This window comes from Bubalus bubalis, chromosome 24, assembly GCF_019923935.1.
Source record: "Bubalus bubalis isolate 160015118507 breed Murrah chromosome 24, NDDB_SH_1, whole genome shotgun sequence".
Lineage (NCBI taxonomy): Eukaryota > Metazoa > Chordata > Mammalia > Artiodactyla > Bovidae > Bubalus > Bubalus bubalis.
Genome location: NC_059180.1, coordinates 16,361,303 through 16,385,347, shown reverse-complemented (window position 1 = coordinate 16,385,347; position 24,045 = coordinate 16,361,303). Strand labels below are relative to the sequence as shown.

General features: G+C 51.4%; 2 protein-coding genes across 10 annotated transcripts in view; one reads left to right on the top strand and one right to left on the bottom strand.

Annotated features, from left to right (window-relative positions):
• Positions 1-72: 72 nt before the first annotated feature.
• Positions 73-12,290, bottom strand: CD19 (CD19 molecule). Of its 6 annotated transcripts, XM_025274639.3 has the most exons (16): positions 11,707-12,266; positions 11,151-11,438; positions 10,625-10,831; positions 10,208-10,501; positions 9,066-9,173; positions 8,761-8,809; positions 7,798-7,886; positions 7,332-7,445; positions 7,102-7,206; positions 6,953-7,021; positions 6,790-6,849; positions 6,644-6,700; positions 5,999-6,091; positions 5,798-5,896; positions 2,542-2,575; positions 73-431 (listed from the first exon to the last, which is right to left on the bottom strand). In XM_025274639.3, the coding sequence occupies exons 1-14, from the start codon at positions 11,789-11,791 to the stop codon at positions 5,808-5,810; spliced, it is 1,707 nt and encodes a 568-aa protein (XP_025130424.1). In that variant the 5' UTR covers positions 11,792-12,266; the 3' UTR covers positions 73-431; positions 2,542-2,575; positions 5,798-5,807. The 6 variants fall into 6 exon arrangements, with proteins under 6 accessions (XP_025130424.1, XP_025130423.1, XP_025130426.1 ...); XM_025274638.3 differs by lacking the exon at positions 2,542-2,575 and having other exon boundaries at positions 11,707-12,265; XM_006070544.4 differs by lacking the exons at positions 73-431; positions 2,542-2,575 and adding an exon at positions 5,491-5,688 and having other exon boundaries at positions 11,707-12,260.
• Positions 12,291-15,963: 3,673 nt separating this feature from the next.
• The window catches only part of RABEP2 (rabaptin, RAB GTPase binding effector protein 2), a 13,390-nt gene continuing 5,308 nt past the window's right edge, over positions 15,964-24,045 (top strand). The window contains exons 1-5 of one of the 4 annotated variants that reach the window (XM_044935728.2): positions 15,964-17,177; positions 17,677-17,886; positions 20,084-20,241; positions 22,870-22,980; positions 23,068-23,415. In XM_044935728.2, coding sequence (XP_044791663.2) covers positions 17,117-17,177; positions 17,677-17,886; positions 20,084-20,241; positions 22,870-22,980; positions 23,068-23,415 — 888 coding nt within the window. In that variant the 5' untranslated portion in view covers positions 15,964-17,116. The remainder of the gene's footprint in view (positions 17,178-17,676; positions 17,887-20,083; positions 20,242-22,869; positions 22,981-23,067; positions 23,416-24,045) is intronic. The other 3 variants (XR_006548230.2, XM_044935727.2, XM_006070534.4) reach the window with 3 other exon arrangements.

The window sequence follows — 24,045 nt, the reverse complement described above, 5'->3', positions numbered from 1 at the left end:
TTCAATCTCTGGTTAGAGATCCCTCAAGGGGAGTGGCACAGCCAAAAAGACAAACAAAACCGAAGTCAGTTATTTTTACCAGCAAGAATAGATTTATTCAGGAAGAGCAGAGAACAAGGAAGTTATAGCAAAAGCCATAGGCAAGGCCAACAAACAGAGAAGGTTATTGTATAGGGAAAAAAGGGAAGACATTGGGAGGGGTTGTTTTGAAGGAGTGTCCACTGGAGAAAAGTGAGAGTTCAGGGTAATGATGGCTTCTCACTGTCCGAGTTGCTGGGGTAATGGATTTCTTCTAGGAGATGAAATGTACCTCTTTTCCTCTTGGGACCTGTAACTGATGATTCTTTCCAGTCCATGGTTCTTCCATTAGGGTCTTTAACTGACAGTTCTTCCTGTAATTGATGACGAGTGTCTTCAACTGACAACTGTTTCTGCAATTGACGAAAGCATCCCCTTCAACTGCATTTTAGTGAAAGTGAAAGTGAAGTCGCTCAGTCGTGTCCGACTCTTTGCGACACCGTGGACTGTAGCCCACCAGGCTCCTCTGTCCATGGGATTCTCCAAGCAAGTACTGGAGTGGGTTGCCATTTCCTTCTCCAGGGGATCTTCCTGACCCAGGGATCAAACCCGGGTCTCCTGTATTTCAGGCAGATGCTTTACCCTCTGAGCCACGAGGGAAGCATTTTAGTGAGGGTTCCCTTTATTAATTTTCACACCCTGACACCTCACACTATACATGCTATACCATATTTCACTCAGAACGCCCACCCAGCATACAGCCAATACCACCTGTCTCTGACACACAGGGTTCACGTGGCTTGTGCTTCACACACCCATCCAATACAGCATCTTGACATCCACCCACATCCTATCCCATCCCCCTCTTCCACCACACTGATATCCACTACACATTCACCTCAAGTCAGCCAAAGTCAAGACTGAGGTCACACAAGCCCAGCAGGTGGGGCTGTTTCCCAAAGGACAAAGACTGGCTCTGGCAGTGTGGACTCCAAGGACTTCCCAGCCCCAGGAAATCATCTTCTCTTTGCAGCAAAGCTGGAAGAATAGAGACTGCACCAAAAGTCTTTCTGCCACCTTGGTTCCTACCTGAGCATGCTTAGCCTCTGTCGTGTCTGACTCTTTGCGACCCCATGGACTGTAGCCTGCCAGGCTCTTCCGTCCATGGGATTTCCCAGGCAAGGGTACTGGAGCAGGTTGCCATTTTCTCCTCCAGGGGATCTTCCCGACCCAGGGATTGAACCCACGTCTCTTGTGTCTCCTGCATTGGCAGGCGGATTCTTTATCACTGTGCCACCTGGGAAGCCCCTCCCTACCTGAGAGGCTCCTGCAAACTAGGGGTGACTCAGGGCCTGAAATTTCCCTCAAGCCTCTGTCTCCCTAAATCCTGTTCACGAGATATAAGTGGTCCAGTACCTGCCAAAGAAACAGATCATGGTGTGGGATGTTGGGAAACTTTGGAGTGTGGCCATCTTCTGAGCAGGTGCCTACACTGGAGGAAGTCCTGACCCAAATGTTCTGGGTGGCCTCTGGCTCTTGGGACACAGAGGCCCTTAATAAATGCCAAATAATTATAATAGCTAGGACTTCCCTGGTGATCCAGTGGTTAAGACCCCGTGCTCCCTATGCAAGGGGCAGGGATTCAATCCCTGGTCAGAGAACTAGACCCCCACATGCCCCAACTAAGATTCTTCATGGTGCAACAAAGATCAAAGATCCCGTGTGCCACAGCTAAGGCTCAGCACAGCCAAATTAGCAAATACATACTTTAAAAATAATAGTAAAAATAGCCAATGTTCGAGTGACTACTATGCCGCTGTCACATGCTTCGTGTTTCACTTAAGACTCATTAATGTAGCTATCATTACAATGGTTATTTTACAGACCAGGAAACTGCAGCACAGACAGCTTGGGTCACACAGTCAGAAAAGAGTGGATCTGGGATCAAACCCAGATAGTCTGATTCCAGAGCACTGGGCTGGAGTTGGCACACCTTGGCTCCTCTCTTCCCCCAAGCATTCTCCAGGTAACCGAGCTCACAAGACTCCTGTTTTTGCCCCCAAATCTCAGGACTTGCCAGAGTCCTTCATTCACTCCTCCTTTCCCACTCATTTCTTCATCTTTGCCATCCTCTGATTGGGTATCAGAGGCACAGAGAAGACCCAGACCTGAATTCACCCTCAAGGAGGAAGGATGTTTTCACCAGGAGTCACAAATTTACATGCTTCAGGCAGAGACAGGAAACCTACATGAATGAAGCCTGCTGGGTGAGAGGCAATAGAGAATGGTGGGGACTATGGCAATATGCAAAGTTTATATTAGTTGAAGGATAAGGTAGGGAGAGGGTGAATCTTGAGCTAGATGTGGGAATTTTATTTTATTTTTTGCCACATGGACTGTGTCCAAGATGGAAGCCTGAGGAAATGCTGAAGGTTCATTTCCCAACCCCCACACTCCAAACATACACTATGCAAATATAACAGGAAGCATCACTTTCTTTCTTTTCTTTCTCTTAGTACATACCTGAGCTCAAATGCAGGACAGAATTTTCCCAGTGCTAGAAATCAAGAAGGAAATCAAAGTCACAGCAGTGAAACAGAAGCCTATCGGAATGCTGGGGTCCCTAAGATTGGAGTTTTAATGTCCACCTGGGGACAGAGGTCAAGTCTGCAGTTTCAGGAAGAGCAGCAAGCTGAAACTAAGCTCCCTGCACAAAGCTGGGAGCTGAGAAAAGACTGTCTCTCCTGGGCACAGAAGACAGAGGAGGGGAAAAATCCATCCACAAACCTTGGGATACAGCTTGGAAAAAGTCATCAGAATTCCCGGAGCCATTGGAGTATGGGTATGGATTCAGATCAAACCTCTAGGGTAAAAGCTTGCTCTGAATAAAATGATAAGAAACCTGTGTAGCCTGTAAAACTGTGGCAGAAGCCAAATCAAGCTGGCCCCAGGAGATGTGAGTGGGGCCCAGGGAACTCAGGGGACTCCTGCAGGAGAAACAAAGAATGCTTCCATGGTGACATCGCCGTGTATAGATGACAGTAATCATCTCCTCCCTAATCGTACTTTATAACTGGGTACACTGCGGGTCAATGATTTTGAGTAAGTTACTTAAAGTCAGTTAGCAATTAAAGTATTTAATTTCTCTGTGCCTCAGTCTTCTCAGCTTTAAGGCAACAATAACTTTAGTGTAACTTCCTCACAGGATTGTCATAAAGATAAAACGAGATGCTACTTGTAAAGCATTTATTAATATTAGAACTATGCCTGATACATCATCCTATGAGGAAGGTATACTAAAATAGCTAAAATGAAAGTGTTAGTTGCTTAGTAGTGCCCGACAGGGCGACCCCATGGACTACAGCCTGCCAGGCTCCTCTGTCCATGGAATTCTCCAGGCAATAATACTGGAGTGGGTTGCTATTTCCTACTCCAGGGGATCTTCCCAACTCAGGATCGAACTCGGATCTCCTGCATTGCAGGCAGAGTCTTTACCGTCTGAGCCACCAGGGAAAAAGTAAGTTTTAAAGTTTCAGAGACAAGAAAGAACCGAGTCTCAACAATAAACATAGGACAGTATGAAGAAGCAGAGCATTAATAAAAGGAATTCTAGGACTTCCTTTGTGGTTAAGGTGGTTGAGAATCCCCCTGACAATGCAGGGAACACGGATTTGATCCCTGGTCCAGAAAGATTCCACATGCCGCAGAGCAACTAAGCCCATGCTCCCTAGAGCTCTGTGCTCTGCAAAGTGAAGCCACTGCGATGAGAAGCCCACAAACCGCCATGAAGAGTAGCCCCGCTCACTGCTACTAGAGAAAGGCTGCTCGCAGCAATGAAGACCCAGTGCAGCAAAAAAAAAAAAAAAAGAAAAAGATGTATGGCTGAGTCCCTTTGCTGTCTACCTGAAACTATTACAACATTGTTAATCAGCTATACTCCAATACAAAAGTTGAATTGAAAATGAAAAGGAACTCTAGAAATAAAAATGTAGGTATTGAAAAAGTCTAGCAGTCTTACAGAGAGCAGGAGAGGGACTAGGTTTCAGATACCAATTTTCAGAAGAGCATTGGAGCTGGGGCGGCCAGGCAGAAGATCCCAAAACTGTCAATGACCAAGTCCGTCTTTGCCTGAGACAGGAATCTGGGTGTGGTGGAGCTTGCTACATCATAGTTTCAGGGCCTGGAGACTTTTAGCTTTGAAGTCTTTGTGGTTTACATCACAGGCAGTTTACCAGGTAATAGGCACAGTGGCTGGAACAGGAGCCAGGTTTCTGGATTCAGCTCTGTGAAGTGCTAGTCATGTGACCTGGCCTCTCTGACTCAGTTTGCCATCTACAAAACTGCACTTAGGAAGGGAGGGTGTCAAGAATGATATAGGTTCTGGACTTAGACTGCCAGAGTTCAAATCCTGACCCCGATCTTTATTAACTAGGCAAGCCTTGTGCATGTAATTTAGTGTTTCTGCCTCAGTTTCCTCATCTGTGAAATAAGGTTGTTCATGAAGGTAAAATGAGTTAATATACATAAACATATATACACATGTAATAAATATAAAATACTTTTATACAGTCTTGGCACATAAGAGCTCAATAACCTTGTGAGGTGATTGGAAAGATTAAATGCGTTCATTGATGTCAGACTATAGTAGACGCTCAGTAAATAACAGTGATGGGACTTCTCTGTGGCTAAGACTCTGTGCTCCCAAAGCAGAGGACCAGAGTTTGAGCCCTGGTCAGTGAACTAAGATCCTACATGCCATGGACAACTAAGCCCATGTGCCACAACTAAAGAGAGCCATGTGCTGCAACAACCGAACCCTCTAGAGCCCATGCTCTGCAACAGGTGAAGCCCGTGCTCCGCAATGAAGAGCCTACACAGCAGGGGGAAAAAATGCCAAAGCTAAAGAGCCCACATGCCGCATCCAAGGTTGCAGATCCAGATTGCTGCAACTAAGACCCACCACAGCCAATACCATAAAATAAGAAGTGGAAGTGATGACTGCCAATTCCTGGATTGCTTCCTCTTCAGTTGGCGCCCCTCGTACGACTGTTGAATGAACCATGGTTGAATGCCTGAATGGCGGGAATGGCAGGCAAGTAAGGGAGATGAGTGCAAGCCAAGTCATGGGCGTAAAGGCCCTGTGGTCCCCAAGACACAGTTCTCGCTGGATTCCAGAGGGGCTGGGAGCACAAGCGTTTGCATCTTCCCTTCCCCTCTCCCACAAGGGCACTATGTCCCAGGATTGGAAGAGCTCACTGAGTTTCGGCTTCCCAGGTGGCTCAGTGATAAAGAATCTGCCTGCCAATGCAGGAGACACAGGAGACATGTGTCCAATCCCTGGGTCGGGAAGATCCCCTGGAGGAGAAAAATGGCCACCTACTTCAATATTCTTGCCTGGGAAATCCCATGAATGGAGGAGCCTGGCGGGCTACAGTCCATGGGGTTGCAAATAGTCAGGCATGACTGAGCGACTGAGCACACAAACACACACAGTTTATTTGGGGAGTGCAAAGGGGGCTGAAGTTTCACTTGTACACACACACACACACACACACAGAGTTATGCGAATCCAAAGGGTGACATAACATTGCTCCAGAGGTTCACGATGTCTTCTTGGGGTCCCAGATTTCAAAGTCGGGTGAGGACCTCAGGGCCCTGAGGAGGCCCAGGCTATGCAGAAGAAAGGGTGATGGGGAACGGGTCCAGCAGCCAGCACCCCACTTCCATCCCTTTTCATCTCCCTCCTTTCGCATCCTCTGGAGGGCAGTTCCCAGCTCACCTGAAAGGAGTCACCTAGTGCTCCACCCTATTCGAGCCCCTCCTCCCCATGCTGGTTCTGGTCCATCGGGATTATCCATGTTCTCATAAGAGTCTGCATCTGGTCAGAACCAGGAAGAAGTAAGGTGGAAGTAGAGCCTGAAGTCAGCCGGGAGGGAGGAAGTCTCAGAGGACCACAGGAGGTGGCAGGAGATGCACCCACCTTCCTCATGATTGGCACCAGGCTGGGCTCGAACAAAGCGGAGCTGGGGAGCTGCATACAGGATCCCTCTCATATCCTCATATGATTGGGACCCTGTGTGGGCAGGGCACAGAGAGTTGGAGACCTAGGAGCCATCCTGGGGACTTGGGGAAGGGAAGTGCAGCCTAAGATATGGAGGGGGGTCTTAGGGACTTGAGCAATATTGTGCTAGTAAGTTAGCACCAGGTTCTGGGACCTTGTTCATTGTAAGGTTTGGTCACATGTGGGTTAGATTACATTCATGGTCAGAGAAAAAGTCAAGAACAGAACTGGAAGGAGTCAGAGTCAGAGTTGTCAGGAGGTTGTAGAGAGAGCTTGGGTCAAAGCTGAGGTCTGCACTGGGGCTGGGGCAAGCTGGAGGTCAAAGTCCAGGCTGGAAGTGCACTGAGACTGGGGCTGCTGTTGATAGTGAGGGATGGGGGTGGATACTGGGGGTCAGGATAGGCCGTGGGGTCAGTGCTGAAGTTAGGGTTAGGAGTCCAGTCTAAGGTCAGGATTGGGCCTGGGTTGGGGGTCAGAGCCAAGGTCAAGGTGGGGCCTGATTTCAGAGCCAAGACCACATCAACCCAATCTGGGCAAGACAGGCAGGTCCCAAGCACTTCTCACCAAGGGAGGTTGCCTCCCTGCTGGGGTCCCAGGCTGATCCATGGGGGCTCAGCAAGTCTGGAGAAGGAAGAGGGAAGTAATTTCTGGCTTTTGGGTCACACACACACCCACCCACCCCACAGGAACGTGACCATCCTCACACACACCTGTTGTCCTGGTGACGGTAGGGGCCAGTTCTTCATCTTCATTCTCATAAGACTCAGCTCCTGCAGGAAAAAGAGAAATCCAGGGACCACTCCGCCCTGTAGGGGATTCCCAGCCCCGTGGATTCTCCCGAGTCTCCGAGGCCCCACGAGGTCCCCAGATTACCGTTAGAGAAGGAGTCTTCATCCTGAGGATCCAAGCTCCCTTCCTCAGGGTTCTCATAGCCGCTGCCATCTGGTGGGAAAGGAGGGGCATCCAACGACGGCCCACAGCCCACGGCCCGAGGAGGTGAGGATGGGGGAGGGCAGTCTTACCCTGGGAGAGTTGGTCCTGCCCAAGGTTGGAGTCGTTCTCGTAAAACTCGGAGCCCTCTTCACTGTCCGGCTCCTCGTAGGCCTCCCCTTCCTCTTCTTCTGGGCCTGGGGTTCGGGGATGGAGGTGGGAACCGGGTCACGGGCCCCCTCCTCTAGGCCCCAGTCCACTGTTCCTACCCCAGACCGCTCCGACACCTCTCAAGTGAGTAATCACCACCCCCATCAATCACCAGGTCCTGGCGGGCTCCGGGACCCCGCGGCTCTGGCCTCCTGGACGTCGCTGCGTGGGTTTCCGTAGGACGGCGCGGCGGCTCCGAGGCCCGCAGCCCACCGCAGGGCGCGTCCTGGCGGGTGAGAAGAGATGGAGGCGGTCAGGGGTACGGGCAGAGGATGCTTCCAGGCCCTGCTGGAGGACTCCGCGTCTTGGTACCCAGCCTTGAGCCAGGGCAGAGGCGGGACCTAAATATAGAGGCGAGGTTCTGCTCTCGCAACCAGACAGGGTCTCGAGTCCTGGGGGGCGGGGATATGAGTTCTGAGGGCGGGCCTTAGTCCTGGGGGCGGGTCTCAGATGTGGGTGGTCTCAGCGTCGCGGGGGCGGGCTCTTCCCTGAGGGCGACGCTCCAGGCTCGGGAAGACTTGGAGCTCAGGAGATTGGAGGAAAATGGGTGGGATGCCCGCTCTGGGTCAGGTACCTACCCGTGCCAGAGTGGGGCATGGAGAGGGAAAGCATGTTTCCGTACTGGCTGTTGGCCCCGTTTCCCGGGGGAGGCGTCACTTTGAAGAACCTGGGGGAGGAAAAGGGAGTTGCACTTGAGGCGAGGCCTCAAGATTCAGGCTAGGGCTTTCCTGGTGGCTCAGTGGTAAAGAATACGCCTGCCAATGCAGGAGACACGGGTTCGATCCCTGATCCTGGAAGATCACACATGCCGCAGAGCGACTGAGCCTGGGCGCCACAACTATGGAGTCTGAGTCCACGCGCTGCAACTACTGAAGCTCGCTCACCCTAGAGCCAGTGCTCCACAACGAGAAGCCACCGCAAGGAGAAGCCACCGCAAGGAGAAGCCCGGGCACCACAACTAGAGAGGAGCGGCCACTCTCCGCAGCTAGAAAAAAGCCCGCAAAGCAACGAAGACCCAGCACAGCCAAAAATAAATAAATAGAACTATTTTTAAAAAAGATTCAGGTAAACCCTTAGAGCTTAAAATGTGGTCACTTGTTGAAACTTCCCTGGTGGTCCGGTGGCTAAGACGTGCTCCCAGTGCAGTTATTGGGGAACTAGATCCCACATGTTGTAACCAAGAGTATGCATGCCACAACTAAAGATTCCGCATGCAGCAGGGAAATCAAAGATCCTGCATGCCTGAACTAAGACCCACTGAAGAAAAAAAAAAAATTGTGATCACTTGTTATTAGTTAGCACCTCTCTTCTGACATAGTGAAGCGACTTAGCAGCAGCAGCTTCTGACATAGCCTACAGAGGGATCTGTGATCATCCAAGGAGGACTTGACAGAGGAGGTAGCTTTGGTGCTGGTCTTTGAAGGCTGGGCAGCATTTCAACCATAGAGATGGAGAAAAGACAGCATGAGCAGAGGAAACTGAGAGCAAAGCATAAAGTGAAAGTGTAGGAGTGAGAGCCTGGAGGGCACTGGAATAATTACCTTCTATTGGGATCTGTCATTCGCTTTCTTTTCCTCCTCAGGATCAGGGCTGATGGGAGTTAAGGGGAATGATCAGAAGAAAAACTGGAGAGTGAAGATTTGGGAGATGCTGGGGAGATAACTTGGAGGAGAAGGGAGTTCAAATTTCAAAGGGCTCGGGTAGTTTGGGGAGGGTAGGAAAGGAGGGAGGGCGGGATTCTAAGGTCTGTTGGGGAGGTGTGGGAGGAAAAATGGTTGTCAGACTGACCAGAGTGGGCTCTCTTGAGGAAGGAGGGATAAAGCTTGGGAAGACAAACATGACTCACCTCTTCGAAGAGAAAGAAAACCCACCAGGGAAGTCAGGCAGAAGATGAGATAAATTAAAGTCACAACAGGGACTTTCCAGACACCAGTCTCCAGCAGCCAATGCCATACTGGTAGGGGGAAGGAGCTATGAGATGAAGACCCCAGGCTGGCATCTTGCTTTTCAGCCTCAGTTCCTCAAAGCGCCATAAGTCTGAGAGACCCTGGCCAGATATAGATCCTCAACATCCCAAGCTACACGGAGGGCTCGCCTCCCTCCCTCTGAGGACCCAGAACCTCGTACAGGGCCTGGAGCGGCATCTATTAAGCAAACTGTTGACAAACTACGACTATCAGCAGATGCTATGTTAGGATTTAGAGGAGCAAGATGATCAGCTTCCTGCTGCAGCTAAGAACAGCTATGGTCAGTGTGAAGGGCAGAGTGGGGTTCACAAGGTTAGATGAGGGATGTGGCCATGTGCTGAGGTTAAATTAGCAGGGAAAATTCAGGTTGAGTATGAGAGTTGTGGTTGCAGTCGCACAGTAGGATTGAATGAAGGGAGACAGAATGGGCAGAACATCATGACCAATTTAATGGACGGGTAAGAAAAAAGGAAGGATGCCCAGGTTCCTGGCTTGGGCCTGTGGGCAGGTGTCCTTCACTTACGCAGGGCCACCCAGAAGACTATTGAGTTTGATTGTGTAAAGGTTGAGCTTGCAGTGTCCATGGGATATCAAATGGCAATTCCAGGTGTTGGCTGGGTGTGGGATGTGATGGAGCCTGAAACTGAGTCACAAGGCATGGTGGCCTAAAGAGGCATGGGGGTAAAGGAAGTCAAACAGGATGCAGGAGTGTAGACAGACATAAGAAGAGGGCTCAGGGCTTCAACAGTGAGGTGTGAGGGAGGGAGGAAGACTCCCCCAAAGTTTATGGGAAGAAATAACCAGTGGTAGGAGAAGATGGGGGAAAGTGGGTGTCTCGGAAGCAAGGGAGGAAAAGAGTTGGGGTCGGTGTTCAGTGTAGAGGTTGGAGTTTGGGATGATTAGGCTGGTACTAGGTCTCAGGTCAAGGGGCCAAGGTTGCCTGGCATCCAGTTCTTCCCTCTCCTCAGCCAGCCCTCCCTGCCCCAGCCACTCAGATGAGCCACAGTTGGGAGAAACTCACCTGACTGGGCAGTGACCTTCAGCTGCATCTGGGTGGTCTTGTTGCCGTGGTTACAACGATAGATGTCAGCATCTTGAGCTGTAGCTTTGGGCAGTAACAGAACCACCTTTCCCCCAAGGGTGCCCATGACCCACATCTCTCTGAGCTGGGCATGTTCGCTGACGTATAGGCTCAGCAATTTGACCTCAGGCTTCATGGGATACATGTGGATCCAGGAGACGGAGCCTCTGACCAGGGAGGTACGGGAGGCCCCACAGGACAGCAAGAGTGTGGAGCCCGGGGCCACAGTGAGGTCTGGGGCAGGGAGAGCCACGGCTAAGAAGGCGTAATCCTTGGGGTGGGGGGTCCTCCTCCCCTGCAGATCATCCAGTTCCCAGTCACCTTCCCCGCTCTTCCTGGCACCCCCCATCACCTTACCACGGTTGTCGCTCTGGTTCAATGTGCTGTTAGGTGGAGCACAGGGCAGGTCTGCGTGTGAGATCTCCTTAAAGTGGTCCGTGCCCCACACATTCAGCTGGGACTTTGTGGGGTGACCAGAAGAGGACCTGGGGCCCTTCGAGGTTTTGTTCCTCAGGTCACAGCTTGGGTCATTGAGGTCTGAAGCATTCCACCGGAACAGTTTCCCTGGGAAGATACCCAGAACCAGAATACAGAGACATCCAGGAGAGGAAGAGAGATACAGAGACCCAGAAAGGCAGATGCAAAGACCCAGAGAGAGACAGAGAAAGAGCGACTCAGAGAAAAGAGTGAAAGACACAGAGCCACACGGCGCTGACGTCATAAAGCCACAGGGGGTTTAGAAGCCACCTAAAACTAGCTCCCAGCTTGTCTCTCGGCCCCTCCGGCCCCTCCCTCCGGATTCATTTCAGCCGCTGGACCTCCTCCATCTCTGGTGGGCCTCCCTCTTCTCACTCAGCCCTCCCTGCCCCAGCCCGGACCTCACCGCTGCCCTGCACGCTGACCGTCCAGCCGGGCTGCCAGCCCTGCTCAGAAGGCGGGCTTGGCTGGCACAAGTAGAAGCCCCCCATATGTTTGGAGACATTGAAGAGGAACAGCAGGGTTCCCTGGGGCTCCTTCAGGGTGCCCAGAGGCCCCACATGGATGCCCAGGCCTGGTAACCCTAGGCTCAACTTTAAGAAGGGTGTTTCTTGGGAGCCCCGAAACCAGGCCAGTTGTTCAGGGGGACCAGCCGAGGAACCTTCGAGGCATGGCAGCACAGCATCGCCTCCCTCTGTGGAGAGAGAGAGAGGGACAGGGTGGGGTGGCAGGGTGGAAGCGGGCAGAAAGGAACCCCCAGCCCCCTTCACTCCTCACACTGGGTGAGGAACCCCCAATCCCTACAGCAGGGAGTGGATGAGTCCTCAGAGTCCTTCCAATCCTCCCCTGGATTTTACAGATAACAAAATGGAGGCTCAGAGAGGGTAAGTGACTCAGCCAAGGGCACCCAGCCGGAACCCAGATTTCCAGCCCTTCCATCCACCTCTGCCCTCCGGACATACCTTTAGCCTCCACTAGGCGTGGATCCTCGGGCCTGACTCCTACAGGGGTAAGGAAGAGGAGGAGGAAGAGGAGAGGAGGTGGCATGGTGGCCAGACTCCCCGGGGCGCCCTGCTTCGCCGCGCGGGGGATGCTGGGGCAGGCGGGGACCCGGTGGGCACTGAACCATGGGCGTCTGTGGAGGCGGGCGGACAGTACCCCCGGAGAGGAAGGGGAGGTCACGCCTCAGGCCCAGTCTCCATGCACCCCTCCAGAACCACAAAACTCGCCTCCTCCCTGCTACCCTGTTTTATTTTCATCTCAGCACTTAACCACCATGTGAATGACCTTGTCTGTGTATTTCCTTATTTGATCACTTTCTGTCCCCCACCCCTCTAGAATGTAAGTCTCTTGTGGCAGAGATTGTCTGGTTCAGACTGTACACACGGTGCCCCAGAACAGGGCTTGGCACGCTGTAGTTGCCCAAGGAATATTTGTTGAATGAGTGGGTTCAGACTCCTTCCTTCTCCCCCTCCTCCCTCCTTCAACCTCAGGCTCTGAATTCATTTCCTTTCACACACACACACAACCCCCTTCATTCATTCAACCGACATCTCTTGGGTCTTCTTCCACCTCCATACAATCAGCCCATCACACATAAGGTGGGATCCGGCAGACCTGAGTTTGAATCCTCTGCCTCTGCCGCTTGGCTAAATGTCTTCATCTTTCTGAGCCTGAGCGTCATTCTTTTTATCAACTGGGGATAATAATAGTACTATCCAAATATTGTTTGTGGAGATTAAACCGGATGATATACATACAGCATTTGTAGCCCAGCAGAGCACACAGCAAGCCCTCTTTGTCCGTGAGAGACGGGGTCTATTAAGAGCTAAGGGTTCAAGTCATTTTGCCACTGGGGCTCCTTTGCAGCGGTCCTGAGAAATGACTGATGGTTAATGCCCCTTTGTCTCCACATGTCCCCCCATGAAGCCCCTGCTTCCGTTATGGGAGGAACCCATTCAGAAATGGGAAGACTGAGGCCCCCCAAAGGGCAGGGTGTGTCTAAGAGCACGCATTCCGCTGGTGGTATAATTAGACATCAGAATGCAGGAGTCCTGACTCTTAAATCTTTTCTCTGCCTCACACAACCCCCCCCACGTCTCCTCCCACCCTGCTTTCCTCTCTCTCACCTCGCCCCACCCCTGCATGTGAAGCTCGGTGTCTGTCACTGCTGCAGTCACGCAGGGAAAAGGGCCAGACCCAGGAGACTGGCTCTCTCAGTTGCTGGTTCCCAGGCCCGTCTCACTGGGCTGTGGCTTCCTGTTTGCCTGAGTCGAACCTCAGGGGACCCTCCAGCTGCCAGGGCCCCCACTTCCCTTTGGTCGGGTTGGGGTGGCTGCAGGGGAAAGACTGGGGCATTGGGAGAATGGAGGGGGGGGCGAGGGAGCAGGAGCCCATGTGCCTTTCATTCAACAAAATCTCTCTAATCCCTTCACTGGCTACTCAGCTGCCTCACACGCCGCGTCTTCTTGCTAAAGCATGTCAGCCCCTTGCTTAGAACATTCCAACGACGGTCATCTGCCTAAAGTCAACATTCCAAACCAGGGCCTCCAAAGGTCTGAGTGAGGCTACCCATGACTACATTTGCTGTCTCAACCCTCTGACAGTCTGCCCCCACTTAGGGCCTCTGCACTTGCTGCTCTTCTTCCTGGAACGACACTCGGCTCTGCGCTCCACTGGCTCCTTTCCATCACTCAAGTCTCTGTTCAAACATTACTTCCTCCCAGAGACCTTCCCTGACACCCCAGGTACTTTTTTTTTTTTAATTATTTATTTGGCTGAGCTGGGTCTTAAATGCTGCTTGTGGGATCTTTTGTTTCGGCATGCCAACTCTTAGTTGCAGCATGTGGGATCTATTAATAGTTTCCTGTCCAGGGATCGAACCCAAGGCCCCTGCATTGGGAGCATGGAGTCTTAGCCACTGGACCACCAGGGAAGTCCCACCCCCGGGACTTTTAATTTCACACCTCTGTTTTATTTCCTTCCCAGCATTTGCCCCAGTCCCAAAGTCTGCTTGTTTATTTTTCAAGTCTTCTCATTGGCCTCCTGCCCTAGATTATTCACTCTGCTACAACAAGGGTCTTTACTTCACTGACATCCAGAAGGTGCTCATTAAGTGTTGGTTGTATAAAGGAAGGAAGTTAGTTATGGTCACCAAAGGGGAAAGGGAGGGGGGTTATACACTAGTAGTATGGGATTAACAGGTACAGACTGCTATACAAAAAATAGATAAGAAACAAGGATTTACTGTATAACTCAGGAAACTTTATTCAAAATCTTGTAATAACCTATATTGGAAAATAATCTGAAAAAATATATGTATATAATTGAATCACTTTGCCATACACCTGAAACTAACACAATATTGTAAATCAATTATAAAAAATTTAAAAATAAAAAGGAAATGAAGTTGGGAAGAGTGACAGAAAACTTTTCTCTTTCCCCCATGTACGAAGTCACCAAAGTTAGTCCATTTCTGATCCTTAATAACTCTAGTGTCAATTTCCCCTATTTTGGACTCTTCTCAACCAGAATAATTTCAACAGCTTCATTTATTTATTTGGCTGCATCAGGTCTTAATTGTAGCACATGGGATCTAGTCCCCTGACCAGGACTTGAATCCCAGCTCCCCGCATTGGGAACTCGGAGTCTTAGCCATTGGACCACCAGGAAAGTCCCTCAACAGCATCTCCTTGGGGCTCTCTGTCCTCTACCTTTTAATTCCCATCCATATTGCTCACAGAGAGATTTTCCTTGGGATCAGCCGTGTGCTTCCCCTGCTCAACAGCCTTCAATGACTCCCAGGGTCTCAGGTTAAAATCCAAACCTGATAGTTGACTTACTTACAGGCATCATTTCATGTCCTATTTCATGCCTTTCCCAAGAAACCCTGCCGCATATACAGGGAGTCTGGACTTTATTCTGAGGGCAAGAGGCTCCTGGGGATTTGTAAGCTAGGAGTTGACCTGGTCAGATTTATATTTTCTAAAACTCTCCTTGCCGCAGTGGCAGAGGAGGGGGTTGGAGGGAGTCCAGAGAGATCAGAAAGGGAAGTGTTCATTCATGCATTCACAAAATATTGACTACTTTAACAGTCAATGTTACGGTTTATTTATTATTACTATTTTGGCCGTGCTGACTTTCTCTAGTTATGGATCTTGGACTTCTCATTGCGGTCGCTTCTCTTGTTTCCGAGTATGGACCCTAGGGCGAGCAGGCTTCAGTAGTTGCACCACCTGGGCTTCAGCAATTGTGGCACACGGGCTTAGCTGTGCCACAGCATGTGGCATCTTCCCAGACTAGGGATGGAATCCATGTCCCCTGAAAGGCAAGGCGGCTTCTTAACCACTAGAGCACCAGGGAAGTCCTGTTTACTACTGTTTATTTACCGGACACTGTGCTAGGTGCTGGGAAAATAACAGGGGACAAGAAAGACAAGATTCCTAATCTCATGGAGCTCTGATTCAAGTCCTGGGGCCACAGAAGGCTAAAGGGTGCCAGGTAATAAAGTGAACCAATAGACAATTGGTTTGTTTATTATTAACCAATAAACAAATGGGGAGACGTCTCTAACGTGATCTAATGGTGGACAGGTTATTGAGCTGGTGACTTAAGACAGCGTGATCAGGGAAGGCGTCACTGAAGAGGTGACTTTTAAAAAAATTATTTATTTTTCCTTTTGATTGTATCGAGTCTTTGTTGCCATGTGCAGGCTTTCTCTAGTTGTGAAGAGTGAGGGCTACTCTCTAGTTGCAGTGTGTGGGCTTCTCATTAAGGTGGCTTCCGTTGTGGAGCACAGGCTCTAGGCAGTTGGGCTTCAGCAGCTGCAGCATCTGGGCTCAGTAGTTGTGGCTCATGGGTGTAGTTTCTCTGCTCTGTGGTATCCTCCAGGACCAGGAATCAAACCTGTGTCCCCTGCCATTGGCAGACGGACTCTTATCCACTGCACCACCGGGGAGGTCCAAGGAGGTGACTTCTGAGCCAAGACCTGGGGTGGAGAAAGCTTGGTGTGTTCAAGTAAGGTCATGTTTAGTCTCTAAAAAAACTGTCATACCCTTCCACAAAGCGGCTATACCATTTTACATTCCCATCAGGAGTACTTGAGAAACTGTTTCTCCATCTATTCACCAGCATTTGGTATTATTACTCTTTTTAAATTTTAGCCATCCTGGTAGGTGTGCAAATAGGAAATTTGAACTTCTCTAATGGCTAATGAGGTTGAGTACCCTTTTTCATGCTCAATTTGCCACCTACATCATTGAAACTCGTGTCCTTTGCCCATTTTCAAATTGGATTGGACCAGATTTTAATTGGGGATGAGACATGATCTGTTTTACAAAGACCAGTCTAACTGCTTTGAGAATTAATTAACGGGCCCAAACGGTGACACAGGCGGAGCAGGAGGCAGTGTGGAAGTTCAGGAGACAGATGATGGGGACTGGGGCTGGGTGTCAGCGCTGAAGATGCAGAAATAGGGACCCATTCTGGATCATTCAGTCCTTTGGAGGTAGAGCTTGCAAGACTTGCAGGCTCCTGGAATGTTACTTTACAGAAGGAGAAGCGGGTTTGGGAGAAGGGGAATCACGACTCTAGACTTAAGTCTGAGTTGCCTGTCACTGACTAGGGGAGATCTCAGGTCGGCTGTTGGAGGGAGAGGTCACAGATAATGAGGGCTTGACCTAGGGCAGTGGCCGACAGAGGAAAGGAGGGATTTGAGCGGCACTGGGAGGGGAAGATTAGCAGGAAGCGGTGACTGGCTGAATATCAAACTGGGGTTGGGACATGGAAGTTTCAGACTTCCACGACTGACGACGCGGGGGCCCAGGCGCCCAGAAAAGTGAAGTCGACCCAGCAGCCCTGCTCCGAGGGACGCTCCATGAAAGCGGAGGTGCAGGGAGGCTCGACTACAATTCGTTGTAACCTGAGCCAAGCTCCGGCGGAAGGGCGGCCAGGGACCGATCAAAGGGGTCAGCTCCGGGGACTGGGCGAGACCGCGAGAGCTTTGTCCTCCTTAGGCTGAAGCCGGCGGGCGTCCCGGAGGACGTGTAATTTGAGCAGAGCTTCCAAGGTCACGCGGAGACGCGCGAGGCCTTTGATGTAAGAGCTACTTTGGGATTTGAAGGGTAGGCGTCCTTGTCCAACAGTGGAACTCAAGAAAGAAGGCGGGGAGCGGCGGGACCCCGGACCGCGGCCGGGCGTCCACTCGGCAATCTTCGGCTGAGGCTCGGCCACCGCCCCCCCAACTCCGGCCTCAGCCTCGAGCTCAGAGCCGATCCGGAAACAGCCGAGCGGATCCGGAAACAGCCGAGAAGACCCGGAAGCGGTGAGCGCCGTCACCAGGGAGTGCGGGAACCCGCCGTTTGCGCGGAGGCAATGGCGGCAGCTGCGCCGGCGGCCGCGGGCGAGGATGGCCGGCGGCGGCTGCCAGGGGCCGGTACGTGAGGGCTCGTCCGTGCACGCGAGGGGCGGTGAAGCCGGAGGCGGGGCCGAGTTCGGCGTCGCTGGATGTGGGGGGGGGGAGTGGGGGGAGCCTGGAGAAAGGGGCGGGACCACGCCGCCGGGAAAAAAGGTGGGGGGGGCGTGGCCTAGCGATGCAAGGTGGAGGGCCAGTGGCAGGTTAGAGGTGGGGCCCAGTGTGGGAGGGGCGGGGCGGGGCCAGGTGGGCAAGGGGCGGGGCCACTGGAAGGGAGGGGGCGTGTCAGAGAAAAGGGGACTGGGTGAACCGAGGGAGGAAGAGGCGGGGCTCTAGACAACACGAGGCAGAGCTAGGTGAGAAGGAGGCGGGGAAGGGGCGGGGCCAGGTGAGCAGGGCGGGGTTAGGTAAAGGTGCAGGGACCTTGGCTGTAGTACTAAGTTGCACTTGAGGATTTGATACCTTGGGAATATTGGGAATCAGAGTGATGAGAAAAGAGGCTGATCCCTGTGCTCCACAGCGCTGGACATCCAGCCCCAGGAGGGGGCAAAAGTTGAGGCTGAGTCCGGGGAGCTCGAGCGGCTTCGGGCTGAGTTAGCAGGCGCCCTGGCAGAAATGGAAACCATGAAGGCTGTGGCCGAGGTGAGCGAGAGCACGAAGGCCGAGGCTGTGGCGGCGGTGCAGCGGCAATGCCAAGAGGAGGTGGCCTCGCTGCAAGCCATCCTGAAAGGTGAGGCAGGTGGTCCTCCCAGCCTCCCTCGGCCCCATAAGGGGGAGTGCATGACAAGAAAGGGGTCATGACCTACACCCATGGGGTAGTTTGGCAGGACTGCCTAGCACAGGCAGGCTCGGGACTCCGAGGAAGAAGCAGAAGAAGCGTGCTTTTTTAATTTGCATAGAACCCCAGCCTGGGCTCCAGCAGCACCTCTGTCAGTTCCAGCTAAGTTTAGCTCAGAAGGCTACCTCTTCCCTGGCCTCATGTCATTTCTGGTCCCTCACTAATGACTGATCAACCCTGAAAGTGAGCAGTTTCTCAGTTCCCTGAGAACTCGTTTGAGTCTTTGGCCTTCAGACTCAGCCCTGGGCCTCATCTCTGTAAATCTCATTATCTGATTTCCTTGCTTCCCCAAGCAGCCCTACATCCTCTGCTTCCATGGCCACCGCTGTAGCAAAGCTCTCTGTCTGCTCCTGCATATTGTTGCCTCAGCCTTCTTAAAAGTCTCCCTCTATAGTCTGGCCTTGACCTTGGCTTCCAGATTAAACTTCTTACAATTCCCATCCCACCATGCCATTCCCCTTTCTAATGACCACTCCTAGCTCCAGACTTCTCTGGGCCCATATTTCTTACATTTTAGGCATCCGTGTCCCATCTGTGCAACGTGGTTGTCTCCTTGTATGACTTACCTTGTCATACAAGGTACTTGTCATACAATCTACTTGATGTTTGTTCTTCAAATAGATCCACTTTTTAAAAACGTACACACATCTATTTTAAAGGGAACTTCCTATCTGTCTAAGAAACTGTGTCCTAAATAATAATGATAACCAACATTTATTGAGTGCCAGGCTTCACTGGTGGCTCAGATGGTCGAGAGTCTGCCTGCAATGCAGGAGACCTGGGTTTGATTCCTGGGTTGGAAAGATCCCCTGGAGGATGGGATAGCAGTCCACTCCAGTATTCTTGCCTGGAGAATTCCATGGACAGAGAAGCCTGATGGGGTAGAGTCTGTGGGTTCGCATAGTCGGCCACAACGGAGCAACTGACACTTTCACTGAACTAAATACTTGATGAATATTTAATCTTCATCAGCTATGGGGTCACACAGAGTCGGACACAACTGAAGTGACTTAGCAGCAGCAGTAGCAGCAGCAGCAGCAGGAACTGTTATCCATCTCCGTTTTACAGAGGAAGCTCTGAGGCTCAGATAGGTTAGATAACTTGCCTAAGATTATATAGCTGGAAAGGAGAAGATTTGAACCCTGGCAGCCTGACAACAGAACCTTTACTTCTGATGTTAGTACGTGTTAAAATAAGTAACTATGCAAATGAAAAATGACCATGTTCCACTCAACATCACCTTTAACTCCCACTGACCTGTTAAGATGAATTCTAAATCCCAGCATGGCATTCTGCATCTTCACTGCTGTTCTTCCAGTGTCCACTATGCCCCAGCCACACCATCCACTTTCCCACCCGTGAGCCTTTGCGCCTGTTACTTAATTAATGTGTCCTTTCTGTCTTCACCGCTTGCTGGTGTCTCTCCGGGCCAGGCAGGTAGAGCGAGGGTCTCCTTCTGGGACCCCCAAGCCCAGGAGTGGTCCTCTCACAAGCTCTTCTCAGACTGCTTTGTAACTTTCCATGGCTGTCTTTCTCATTGGACTGTGGGCTCCTGGTGTCAGGGTTTGTGTTTGATTAATTTCTCTATTTCCAGAGCCCAGTTCAGAGTCTGGTCCAGAATGAATATTTATCACTATTATTAGATATTGCTTATTGTTCTTATGTATTAATAGCAACAGATAGCCTATCTTTAGCATTTATTATACACCAGGAAGAGGGTTAAAGCCCTTCCCGATATCATGTCATTTGATCCTATAACAAGCCAGCAGGGTTATCATTAGCTGAGGACATTATGCAGAGAGGCAAATTGCCCAGGACCTTGCTGTGCTGTGCTCAGTTACTCAGTCATATCCAACTCTTTGCGACCCCATGCACTGTAGCCCGCCAGGCTCCTCTGTCCATGGGGATTTTTCAGGCACAAATACTGGAGTAGGTTGCCATCTCCTCAGTCCAACCGCAAAGCCTCCTGTCATCACCACTCTGGTAAATTGCCTTGCAGAGAGCGGCAGTGATGGAAAGCTCCCTGTTTGCCCCCAGGTAAGGCTGACGTACTGACCCTCCCTCTCCTCTGCCCTTCCTGCCCTGCCAGACTCCATCAGCAGCTATGAAGCCCAGATCACGTCTCTGAAACAGGAGCGGCAGCAGCAGCAGCAGGACTGTGAGGAGAAGGAGCGGGAGCTGGGGCGCCTGAAACAGCTGCTGTCTCGGGCTCACCCCCTGGACTCCTTGGAGAAGCAGATGGAAAAGGTTGGGGTTGGGATAGTCTACTTGCCCCCTCCCCGGGGACTTGAGAAGATGTTGAGGCAGCCAAAGGTGACCTTGGGGCACAGGGTTTGTTGATGTCCCACTGCCACGTCACTGGGAGCAAGGCACTCAGCAATAATTCTAGGTACTAAGCCTATACTCAGCACGGGAAAATTGGGACTTCTCTGGTAGTCCAGTGGTTAAGACTCCTTGCTTTCACTGCAGGGGCCACAGATTCATTCCCTGCTTGGGGAACTAAGATCCAGTATACTGTGTGGCATGACTCAGAAAAGTTAAGAAAAGTCATGTGTGGGGGGGCGGCTAACATTTAAGGATACCTCTTACGCACTAGGTACTGTGGACAGACTCAGTGTCTCCAGTCTTTCCCGTGAAAGACAGGTCCATTAGATCCATTTAACAGATGAGTAAGGTGAGGCTCAAAGACGTTTAGTCATTCTTGCCAGGTTATGCGCATAAAAAGGAGCAGATCTGGGACTTTCCTGGTGGTCCAGAGGTTAAGAATCCTCCTCCTGCCAATGCAGGGGACACGGGTTTGATCCCTGGTCCCGGAAGATTCCGTATGCTGCGGAGCAGCTAAGCCTGTGTGCTACAGTTACTGAAACCCAAGAGCCCTAGAGCCCTTGCTCCACAACGAGAGAACCCACCACAGTGGGAAGCCCACGCACCACAACTAGAGAGTAGCCCCTGCTCGCTGCAACTGGAGAAAGCCCATGCGCAGCAAGGAAGACCCAGCACAGTCAAAAAAACAAAGGAGCAGATCTAGGACTTTAAAATCTAGGCAGCCTAGTTCTAAAGCTTTATTCTTAATCTCTATGGCATACCATCATTTTTATTCCTGCTGTCATAAACAATCATAGGAAACACAGATTACCAAACTCTTCACCTTTCAGGGCAAGTTCACATCTTCCCTCATTTGAACCTCACAGCTGCCCTGTGAGGTAGGTACTTACCTCACATTATGCATGAGGAATGTGAGGCTCACCTTATATGTGAGGCTCAGGGAGATGGAGTTAATCTCCTGGTGAGAAGGACAAAGATCTAGACAGGAGCCCAAGAAAGGAAGGCTTCCAACCCACAATTTGCCTGCAGAGGCTGCCACTATACTTGCATTCTGAGTGTTCCTCAGGGAGTGGTTACGCAGGGTGGTGAAGGAGAAGGCTCTGCTAAATTAAATCTGCCAGGTACGGTGGAAAGAAGCACAGGCCCAGAGTCAGGAAGTTCCGATGCTGGCCCTGCATCCAGCCGTCATTCATCCACTGTGTGGGCATCTGCAGAGCATGTACTTCAGGGCTTCAGATGGGATCAGAGGTGTTTTGTTTGGGCCACACAGGCTTACCCTACCTGCTGGCAGTGTTCACATAAGAGATTTGGAGGTTTACACTGAGCTTGTCTGAGATGGGTTTTTGAATTACTCAAGAGGCAGAAATTGTATGAATTGGAAGAGGATGGATGACTGGCCAGTTTCTGCCTTGGACAGCTGGGTGGATAGCAGGGTTATTGTTGACCTGGTGCTAACGAGAGGAGAAATGGCAGTGTGAGGTGGTTTAGATTGGCTGTACAAGGACAGAAGAGCCTGTCCAACACCCAAGTTGAGGTGTCCAGAGGCTGTTGACTGTACAAGTTCAACAGAATCCCAAACCTGAAAAGAGAGCAAAAGAAGCAGCCAGCAATATGGCGGTGACGGGAGTGTGGGGAGACATAACAGGTAGGACAAAGTTTGAAAACCCAAATCAACAGTGGCTTAAATGAGGTAGAAATTTATTTTTCTTGGGCTTTCCTGATAGCTCAGTTGGTAAAGAATCCACCTACAATGCAGAGACCCTGGTTTGATTCCTATGTCTGGAAGATCTGCTGGAGAAGGGATAGGCTACCCACTCCAGTATTCTCGCCTGGAGAATTCCATGAACTATATAGTCCATGGGGTCACAAAGAGTCAGACATGACTTTCACTTTTCACTTTTATTTTTATTAGAGTTCAGAAGTAGACATTCTAGGACTGATGTGGCAGCTCAACAAGTCATTAGGAACTCAGGCTCCTCCTATGTTGCTGTTATGCCATTGGTAGTATACTGCCTCATGATCCAGGATGACTGCTTGAGCGCCAGCCATCATGTCTGCATTTTAGCCAGCCAGAAGGAGGAGGAAGAGGAGTAAATACAGCCTTTCCCCCTGAGGGGTTGACCTGGAAGTTACACCCAGCATGTCTGCCTACATCTCATTAGCTGAAACTTAGTCATATGACCATGCTTAGTTACAGGGAAGCTGAGAAATGTAGATGGTATTCTAGGATTCAGGTCACGAGCCCAGCTAAAAATGTGAGGTTCTATGATTTAAAAAAGGGACACATGATATTGGGGGAGAAACGTATGTCACTCTACAAGTGGGCAACAGGAAGGTGGTTGTGACTTTAGCCACCTACCATGTGACCTGGGGTAAGCCTTGTAACTGCTCTGAGCATCTGTGTTTCTCTCTCTAAAATGGGGGTGATAGCACGTGCCTGGGAGGATTAGAAGAGCTGATGTGCTTGGAGGGAAAACTCTGGACAGGCCTGAGGCTCCTGCAGTCGGGAGGACTGCCTGTCACTGCCCAACGCCCCTTCCCCTTCCCCAGGCCCACGAGGACTCGGAGAAGCTGCGGGAGATCGTGCTGCCCATGGAGCAGGAGATCGAGGAACTGAAGGCGAAACTGCTGAGGGCGGAGGAGCTGATCCAAGAGATCCAGGTGAGGGGGTGGCCAGGGGGCGCTGAGGGAGGCAGGGGCGCTGCAGGACCCCAGCCCCTCAGCCTCTTCCCTGCCCCATCTCCCTAGAGACGGCCCCGGCATCCCCCTTCCCTGCACGGCTCCACGGAGTTGCTCCTGTCCCGGGACCCATCTCCCCCGCTGGAGCCTCTTGAGGAGCTGAGTGAGGACGGGGGCCCAGCGGCTGAGGCCTTTGCCCACAACTGTGACGACAGCGCCTCCATCTCCTCCTTCTCCCTTGGCGGGGGGGCCAGCGGCAGCGCCTCCCTGCCCCGCAGCCGCCAGGGCTTGAGCGCCGAGCAGGAGGAGACAGCCTCTCTGGTGTCCACGGGCACCCTGGTCCCCGAAGGCATCTACCTGCCCCCTCCTGGTTACCAGCTGGTCCCAGACAACCAGTGGGAGCAGCTGCAGTTGGAGGTGAGTGGAGAGGGCAGGGCGGGCTGCCAACACACATGCGTCTATCCATCCATCTCTCCCTTCAAGTCCTTACTGAGCTAGAGCCGGGCATCCTGCAGTGAAGAAGAAAACTACTCTCTTGGAGCTTCCTCTAGTGAGGGAGCCAGGCCCAGACATGCACATGGGCCCATGAGGAAGACAGCGTCACAGGGTGAGACTCCCACCACAAAACTCAACAGGGTTGTGGAGGGACTTCCGTGGTTGTCCAGTGATTAAGATACCACCTTCCAATGCAGGGGCCACAGGTTCGATCCCTGGTCACGGAGCTAAGATTCCATATGCCTTGCAGCTAAAAACCCAGAACATGGAAATAACTGAAGTAACATTATAAAAATTCAATAAAGACTTTAAAAATGATCAACATACAAAAAAAAATCTTAAAAAAAAATTAGGATGATGAGGTAGAGACTGGCAGGACAGGAGATCTTCCTAGCTGGCAAGAGAGGTGCTTTCTGAAGATCAGAGACCAAAGGATCTGCAGGTTCCAAGGCCCAGAGGATGGACATACCGTGGTGTGTCTGAGGAGCTGGAAGGCTTCCAAGGAGGGGAAGAGAGATGAGGTCAGAAAGGCAGGCAGGGGCCACAGGAGGT

Coding starts and splice junctions, on each gene's coding strand:
- CD19 (XM_025274639.3), bottom strand. CDS start 11,791: ATGCCACCTCCTCTCCTCTTCCTCCTCCTCTTCCTTACCCCTGTAGGA. Junction 11,439..11,706: donor ACGCCTAGTGGAGGCTAAAG/GTATGTCCGGAG, acceptor CTCTCTCCACAG/AGGGAGGCGATGCTGTGCTG. Junction 6,701..6,789: donor TACCGTCACCAGGACAACAG/GTGTGTGTGAGG, acceptor TTCCTTCTCCAG/ACTTGCTGAGCCCCCATGGA.